At 35.9% G+C, this 9,420-nt stretch overlaps 1 protein-coding gene across 1 annotated transcript; it reads right to left on the reverse strand.

The window, feature by feature from the left end:
* Positions 1–618: 618 nt before the first annotated feature.
* LOC136803714 (coadhesin-like) lies at positions 619–6,387 on the reverse strand. The gene is made up of 8 exons (XM_067060435.1): positions 6,226–6,387; positions 5,623–5,806; positions 4,589–4,809; positions 3,933–4,118; positions 3,357–3,605; positions 2,519–2,682; positions 2,122–2,281; positions 619–787 (listed from the first exon to the last, which is right to left on the reverse strand). The coding sequence occupies exons 1-8, from the start codon at positions 6,272–6,274 to the stop codon at positions 753–755; spliced, it is 1,248 nt and encodes a 415-aa protein (XP_066916536.1). The 5' UTR covers positions 6,275–6,387; the 3' UTR covers positions 619–752.
* Between the last annotated feature and the right edge of the window lie 3,033 nt (positions 6,388–9,420).

Here is a 9,420-nt window from a genome sequence, read left to right on the forward strand (position 1 = left end):
TATTTTGTTCTGTTTTGCACATTTAATTTTGTGATATTTTTTTTGTATGATAATTTCTCAATTAAAATGTATTTAATTTGAAATTTTTTGAATTCAAATGTTTGCTGAGAATTTTTTTTTTTGTCAATGTAAGATAACCTTTTATTTAAGGGTGTATTTTTACGCCCTCAAAAGTCTCTGGCAAGAGGACAAAAGCCATGAAACAACAATTGAGTGAGTCATTGAAAGGGTTTCAAAATTACGAAATATAAAAAATTTCCTCTCTCAAAGGGTCACGAATTCTCTTAATTTGGATCAAATTTAAAAATTTGTTCTGTCAATATAAACCTATACAGTACACAGTAGATGGGACAATCTAATAATATATGTTACGAAGAGTTGACTCGCGTAGTTTGAGCAAAATAAGAGGAAATTAAAAAATAATAGACGATATCGGCTTTCCGAATTCTTCCCGAATGATTACCAATAATGCATTGCGCCGAAAGTCAATATCGTCCGTGAATTTTTTTGCGCAATGCATCATGGGTAATCATTCGGGGAGAATTCGGAAAGCCGATAGCATCTATTAGAGCGGAGTTCTAGTCTTGCCGTTCTAAACAAATGATTAATATCAATGGGTGTGTCAAAATATGTTGATTTAAAGTGTTCGGTATTTCTAGTGCATAAAACTGTTAATATAATCCAAAGAGCAACTTTTTTATTTACAACATTTAAAGAAAGATAAATATTACATGTCCGGTAATGAAGGTACTTTATTCGATCATTCGGAAAGAATCGATATCGTATTCTGTAAACAAGAAAAAGGATACATGATTGAAATTTGTAATTATTTTTTTCCTGGAATATTGGCAATATCGGGTATCATTAACGGGAGAAAGGAGACTTACTTTCCTTTCCAGCGCGGAATATTTTTTGAAAATTTTCGTATTTGTATTTTTATACTCTTTCTCGAACCCGGGGGGGGGGGGGCAGTCGGATTTTGGACTGACGGTATGCGCGGGCTAAAAATTGGTGTTTAAAATCGCACCCTTGCAGTGCAGTGGTTTTTCCTGAAAAATACACCCTTACAGTGCAGTCTAGCTTTTTTCCCTGAAGTGATTGAAATAGACACGCTGGGTGTGATTCTTCTATACAGTATATATTTATGTAATTTTGCATCTAAAAAGGGATCCAATACGTACTTGATCCAATATTTGAAAAGTATTATGGAAAGGGGATTGCATCCCTTAAAAAAACTCAGTCATTTTGCTTGGCTGCCCCCCCCCCCCCGGGTTCTCGAAGCATTCTGTATATGCCGCTTTAAATAAAGTTGTCAAGAGTTATAGCCTGAAGTCTGGGACTTCGTATATTGGTTAAATTTAACCAAACACGAAAATTTCCCGATTCCCGTGAATACAATCTTTCCAAATTTCTATTCAACAATATGTAATAATAGTTATCGGACAATTGCGAGTACAATATGAGAAATAATTTTACAAGTTCTGAGATTTTTCCGTACAATATTTTAATATACGAAAAATCCGGAACGAGTAAAATATTTCCATATTGTACGAGCAAATGTCTGATAACTGGTTTATCGGTGACCTAAAAAATGAACTTTTTGTGTTGGAAAAAACGCAGAGCACCTTGGTAGCAAAGTGACGTTAGATTGCTTTTAACCGCTACAATGCAACAACATCTTTACGTCAATTTATTTTTGTACATGTAAAATACAAGATATATTGTACTCTTTTTTAACCAATCAGATTGCTGATACTTTTTGGATCGCCAATGATATAACATTTTAAAGGTTTCACTTATCTGATATTCCGATGGTGTATTGGCGGCCGCCAACGCTAAAGCTCTGAAGGAGCGGGCCAATATCACCATCGGAGACCTATAGTAATCATCGTTTGATGTACCGCATCACAGTATTGTCTAGCTGTCCTTACACTTTTTGCTTGACTATCGGTTGCACCCGACTGAATTTAGCATGAAAATCTCTGCTGCCTGAGAAACCTTACAGAAAAATGAAAAATGGTAACCCAAAGGTTCCAGATGTTAAAATTTTCCCGACCTTCAGAGCTTTAGCGTGTCGGAAGAAAATTTCTACATCGAGTACCAGATAAAGGTTTTACTTACGAGCTTGACAAGACAATCTTGTGATACTGTTCAATTTATCAATCATGTATTTGAAATCATCAGCCACAAAGACATGTTCTCTATCAGTGGCAATCTCAACTAATTCGTCATTATCGATTGCTCGACCAATTCCCATTGAAATAATGGTCACTTTCTTGCCCTGTAGGAATGAGTGAATGAATGAATGAATGAATTTACAAATAACTATAATCACAGTCGAAATATATTGACAATTTTGGGTATTGTAACGTTTATCAGGATTTAAAGCTTAAGCTAGAGTTAAAACTCTTCTTTCCAACCATACTTTTAAGCACTAAAAAACCACTATTTCATATTACAGGCTAAATCAAATCAGCCCTTTTAAATACTCTTTAAATGAAACGATGAACCATTATACCTTTAATCCTTTGCTAGCCTCAGTCATGGTTTGTGATGAATAGCTGCTTTTGCCATCTGTAATCACAATCAACACTTTTGGTACGTTAGGGCCACGTGTTCCACATGAATCACAAAATACTTTTTCTTCGGCCATCTTTAATGCTAAATCAGTTCTGGTACCACCTGCAAAAAGGAAAATTGATATTTGGAGTCAGCAAAGATCACCTCACAAGTAGTTATCTCTATGTAAAGGAATGTTAAACAACCTATAAAGCTTGGCTTCAGAAAGAATTTCTATTTCCAGGAATCGGTTTTCGCGTTTCTAAGATAGAGATTTAAACCCATAGATTTCGACAAGAATGACTAAATCTAAAACCGGTAACCTCTTATAACATCCGAGAACTTTAAAGTGGACATCGATTTATCAACCTAAATAGACGATACAAGAATTACTTTTTTTGATGGCTACTACAACACTGGTAACCCCAAGCATCACCTTTACTTTCGAACTAACCGCATACGGTTTAGTCAAATGAGTGATGTCATGACCATTGACTTCAAAGTCCCGATTGGGTTAGAAACCAAAACTCCTGGTTGGGAAATGAAGCCACTTATTACCCATCCAAAACGCGTAGCCCAAGTGGTTTTCACACAAACGCTAGATTGAAAGTAAAATCGCCAGATTTTGAATATTAAAATGTCACGCGAAAACAAAGAAAAAGGCTAGATTCAATGTTAGGGCTTTTTCATTCTTGGGAAAGGTTAAAGATTTCTCTATAGAGGAATCAAACGCAATGGTCGTGACTCCCTACGGTTCAACTCCTTACTGATAACCTAAAAGAAGACATCTTGCTTACCATATGTGTATTTACTGCTCATGATCTTATTCCTCAAATTGTAAACATCCCAGAATTCCTTGTCAGCAAAGTTGAAATCCAAATAAGCACGCCACGCGAAATGAATCATAGCGAAATGTGTTTGATCTTTTCCGACGTGAAACTCCTCAGTGAGCTTGACAACGAATTCTTTGACTTTGAGATAATTTTTGGATGTAACACTGGTCGAAGCATCGGTGATAACAGCAATATCAATATTCTTGTTGCATACTAAATGAAATAACATATTTCAATGAAACAATTGATATGTAACACACTTTTGGGACACACTGAATTTGAATTTGCTGAATCAGGCTATGCATAAAAGATACTATCCATTATAGTAGAGAGCAAACCTTTAGGACCCCCGATAGTATATGTGAATCTTTATTTCTTTTCGATGATTTTTGGATGGAAATATCATTTAGCACTCTTTGAAAAGAAATGTTTCTGACAAGAGCTTTGGTCATTGTAAAGCATCACTGTCAATTCCAGAGTAGTCATTTTTCGTTTTTTCTAACACTGCACGAACAATTTAAAATAATAAAAGTCACTCACCTGGCACACAAGTGTCAGTATTACAGGATGATTCTTCAACTTTTTCACCAGTACACGATTGACCACCATTGGACGGACGAGGGTTGGTACATGATCGAGTACGCTCACGTGCACCTCCACCACAACTCTTGGTGCATGAAGACCACGATTGCCATGTTGACCAACCACCGTCTGTTGGCGTTTCGACTAGAAGAGAGAAGAAATATCAGATTTTGTTCTATGAGGGCGAGAAAGTGCCTACTTCACAACATTTAAAAAATAACGACAAATTTCACCATCCACAACCCCGACCGAAAGTGACTGTACCACCTTTACGTATTCATTCCTCTTTGTGTTTTGCGTATAGCTGTGCGCTAAAGTTCTGACTGGCTAAAGAAGAGTACATTATTTATTAACATATAATTTCTTAAATGCCCTGACTTCTGAATTTACCCGTCTCAGCCAATCAGAGTTTTAAATAATTACAAGAAGTATAATCAGAGAATAACCCGTCATTAACCAAAAATTCAGCAATCTGGTGAATGGTTAAAAATGTCTAGACAACACCATGCGTTAGACTTTTCCTATTTTAACTTGATAATCCTTCCACAAACCGAGGAACAATCGATCAAATTAAAGAGAATTCCGGTGTTCGGTAAAATAACCACCCAACTTACCATCAGTATGTGTGTCATAGATGTAATTTGTGAAAGCTTTTCCGACGCATTCAGTTTGTGATTTATCTTCGCACGCTTTGTAATCGATACCAATACATGATTTAGATGGCCCGTCACGATCGTATTGGAGGGAAGGTCCGGTCCAACATTCTCCATAAAATTGAAGACCAAAATATCGGTGTCCTCGGCCTTTGGTTAAAGCAGCACATTTGCAAGCCAATCTTTTTAATAGAGAAGTACGAAGATGTTGAGAAAACATTCTCCTACTAGGTACATAAAGTTCTGTTGAATTCCTAATTCCAACCAGAACTGTGAAAGATTAACGATTAAACTAGTAGTTTCAAAGGATAATTCATGGCAGAATAATATATACCGAAGTAGCCAAAAAGACCCATTGCTTATTTAACCCTTTAATTTTTTTAAAGACAATCGCTAGTTCAAACTTTAAAGGCTTATATCTCCGGAACTAGAAGGAATTAGAAGCTTGTTTATAGTCCGTTGGATGGATAGCTTAGAGTCTTCTCTTTCTGGCCGCTGCGCGGACCTGCCTGAATGATATAAAGGTGCCCAGTGGTAAAACTTTAGATTAATTCGCTGGAGGACAGAATTAAGTAAATCGGGGGAAAATTTGGAGGTTCTTGGATCACTCGTTGACCAAATATGGTCAAAATCTTTAAAAAGTGGATTTTTGTCAAATTTTTGCATTTTTTTGACTTTTTAGCTGAAAATCTCGCCGAAAAGACTCACTTTTGATTTTGTTTTTGCTTGACCAAATCCAATTCCTACGAGTTAGACCAAAAATGACGATTTCTAACTCAAACTGGGCATTACAGGAGGGCTTTGTCCTCCTTCATAGCCCATGTCCGATATATACGACATCGGCACTTAAAGGGTTAAATAATAAAACTAGAGGCAAACGCCCGGAGTATTTTGGATGCTTCCGCATAAAAAATTACATCATGAAAATCATAAATATGACGTAATCATGACTTTCTTTCTTTCGTTATCAAGTTGAAACTAAAGGGGGGTCTTACGCATGGAGTGATTCAGGCCATTTTTGCCAATTAATGAGATGTCCATCCCAGTTTTTGTTTATTGGATCTCGATGGTTTGCTACTTCGTACGGTAAAGGTCTGTTGGGAATGATTCGATCGTGAAAACAACCAATCTTTTTCCACGTGCGTGTACATTTCTCGGGTGGCGTCAATGGAACACTGCCTGAAAACCGAAAAATATTATAGTGTGTTTATCATAAAGTTATATTTCAAAAATCACCATGTAAAAATAATTTTTTTTTAATTAAAATTTTTTTTTTGAAATATAACTTTATGAATTTGCTCTACGAAAGAGTATTGAGCACTCTTTTAATGGTTGTTCAACAAACACATTAAAAGTGTGTTTATCGCAAACTTAGGAATAAAATGCTGAAATGGACGTACCTGAATACTAGGCTTTCAAAAAAATTTCACACTTTCAGCTACCATTTTTAGGCAAAGCCTCCTTTAACCATTGTGGAGGATGCTATGAAGAGGCTCGTTAGAAAAATAGTCAAAATGAACGCTCCGCATTTGTCAGTTCTCGTAAACTTTGAGGATCAAAAAATCATATACCAAAATTCTTAGAATAATTTTACAAACCTAATACTGCAGCCACCAATGTTGCCGTCAAAATAATACCAAAATTCATCTTACTAAAATATAAACTGAAATATAATTTGACACCCAAACTTCGAGGAGCAGGGATCACGAAATTATTAATGACAGGACCCTCTTTTGGAGTTCCTAGATACCAAATTTCTATTTAGGAGTATGGTTATGGTGCACCTGCCTAAAAATAAGACCAAATATAGTAAAATTCCTAACAACGCTCGAAATTCAGGGGGTCAATTTTTAGTCAAGTTGTTAAGAAAATTACATTAAAATCACCGTAATTTGCCCCCTGATTTTATTGAATGACATTAAAAGAATTTTATATTCCAAGTTTTGATGAAGAGGCTTTGACAAAAAGTGATAAATAAAATTTTGATTTTCATCTACTCGCAAATAAGAAGTTTTAAAGAAAAAATTTTAACACGAGGGGATAGCTGTATTAACACAACTGGGATAAAACAGGGTGTTTCATTGCCCAACATATTACATCAATGCATCACTATTTGCGTTTAGTAAACGATGGGGCTATTGAAACTTTAATCCTTCTTAATGCAATAAATTTTGTTTAGCATGGAGATGTGAATTTCGAAGAATCGTTTGTTACTTTTGACGAGGTTTCAGGGAAAGAAAAATACATCTTTTGGGATTCTTCCTACATGAAATACACGTTTTTTAATAAGAACAGACTATATAAGAACATAAAGCTTCGATGGCCAAAATGTTAAGAACAAGTTAGAAGACTTTTGAAGACTTTGCCAGTGGACTCAAGAACATTCACTTTCTTAGGAAAATGGGTAAAAATGGTCGCAAAATGGTGAAAATAAGAACATATAGAACATTTTTAGGCTTGAAACCTAAAAAGTTAAGAACATTCGAACGCTTCAAAAATTTTGGATGCTCTTATAAAAAAAACGTGTATATATTGCGAAACCTTGAAATTATGACGTCAAAATACTTACTTCATCAGTAGATAAGATAATGCTTACTCAAACCAGGGGGGGGGGCAAGCAGTTAGTACACGACACCCATGACACTTAGTACCGTGGTGGGTCCATTTTTCAAATTTTCAAAATGCAGTTAGTACACCAGTGTACTAACTGCCAAAAGGGGTGGTGTATACAGAATTTTGGAAGAAAAAAGGTGTATTAACTGTTTTCAAAACGAGAATTTTAAACCAGATTTCTCAGATTTTTACTGTTATCAGTTTATGAGAGGTTTATGGTTCTATCTTTTTTATGTATCTTCTTTCTAGGACAGTCAGGAATACCTTTTAACAGCTTGACACATGACATTACAATTCTAGGAACTCTTAGAACTCTTAGAAATATTCAAAATAAAACATTCAAATTTGAAAATTTCGAACTTTCGAACGTTTTCTGTTTTGTTTTGGTAATCCGATCATCCGATCCATGATCGGGAAAAATAGAAAATTATCTAAAGATGGTGGATAAGTTGCTGAACAAACATGCTGTGTTTTCTGTCTAAAAAATGTTTCTGGAAAGTCATTATTATCACTTTAACTAGGTTAGAAACTGGTTAAAACTACTTTTTTCCTCAGTTTCATCGAGAGATATGATTATACTTTTTACAAAAAAGGAAAAACTGGGAAAATGACTCTTTTTGTGTGTTTTTGTCTCGTTATTCATCAATTTTTCCCCCCACCAGCCCCCACTGCGGTTGATCTACTCCATAATTTGTTATATTTTTATTTGTTTTAAAGTAGTTAGTGGTAAAAACCTGGTAAAGACAGGTAACAACGTAAAAATACACCTCATGAAACCTCCCTGGGGTGTGAAATTCACCTGGAATGCACCGTAGAGAGACGGATCCTTATTTTGGGGGTGGTATATATATTGAGCAAGGTCAAAGACAGTTAGTACACGGTGTACTAAGTGACAGGGGGTGGTGGTGGGGTACAGATTTTTCCAAAAATCAGTTAGTACACATAGTGTTCTGTACTAACTGCTTGCCCCCCCCCTGCTCAAACACTTAAAAGTCATTGCTATGTACCTGGTATGTTGTAATTTGAATACGAGAAAATAATAACGGCATAAAATATAATTATAACAAAAGTGCTAACAAGACGATGAGAGGGTGTACTTTCGATACGTGAAAAACCAAGAAATTTCTTTACTTTTAAGGCTGTTGGGTTGGAAATCATTTTATAAAGATCCCCCTTCAACCCATTTTATGAAATTTTCCTGAAAATGTGCCAAAGCCTTCATTTTCCTAGAGGTGTCAGGGGAAATCACCCCAAAATCACTTAACATTGACCCCCACCCCCCCATTTTATGGATTTTCTCCAAGAGTGTCAAACCCCGCCCTGCTTATTCCATTCCCACCCCTACAATTAAGCACAAAAGAGTAGGTATGAAGATACTGTAGGCAAAAAGAATCTTAAAAAGTCCAATCATCATTACCAACCAAAAGAGAAAACTGGAATGGCCCATACAGGGATTAAAACTCAATCGAGAAAACATAAACTAAGACTTTCCAAGAATTCGTAAACCTATCGATGGGAAGTGACTTTGAGTAGCATAGAGATCATTGTGATGAAGAAAATACACCTCTCAGTAAAGGGGCAAAGCTTTTACTTTTACTTATTTCTTTTTGAATGAATAGCTCCAAAAAAGAACTGACCGGTCCTTTCAAGATGCTACCAGGCGTATCATACAGTATTTTGATTTGAACATGAGTAAATTTCACGATAACCGAATAAAAAATGAATTTATAAGGTATGGCAGTATATCATAGTAGATGTGCCTGTAACGAATTGAAATAAAACCAGATTCAAACTATGAAACTTTTTTTGTAATTTCTATTTAACACAGTCGTGGTCATAGCAAAAGATTTTTTGTCTGAAACAGAAATGGACAGGGCAAGATTCTCAAAAATCTGCAGAATGGAAAAGCCTCCTTTTGAATCTTGTTAAGACGGAAACCCTCCTGAGAAGGAAGAATTTTACTGGTACTAACGATTTACATTCCATGTTCAAACTTACAATCATCCTAATAAGAGTTGGTTCTTCCCGCGACCCGGGGCGATCAGCAATTTGAGAAAGACCTCGCTATTTGGTCGATTTGCATGGGGCTCGAATCCAAAACCTTCCGGTCAGGAGGCGATCGTGCTACCACTGAACCATGCCTTCCCTAAACTTCCTTAAAAACGTAATCGGGTTGAAAA

The sequence above is a fragment of the Clytia hemisphaerica genome, unplaced genomic scaffold, assembly GCF_902728285.1.
Source record: "Clytia hemisphaerica strain Z4C2 unplaced genomic scaffold, Clytia hemisphaerica genome assembly, whole genome shotgun sequence".
Taxonomy (NCBI): Eukaryota; Metazoa; Cnidaria; class Hydrozoa; order Leptothecata; family Clytiidae; genus Clytia; species Clytia hemisphaerica.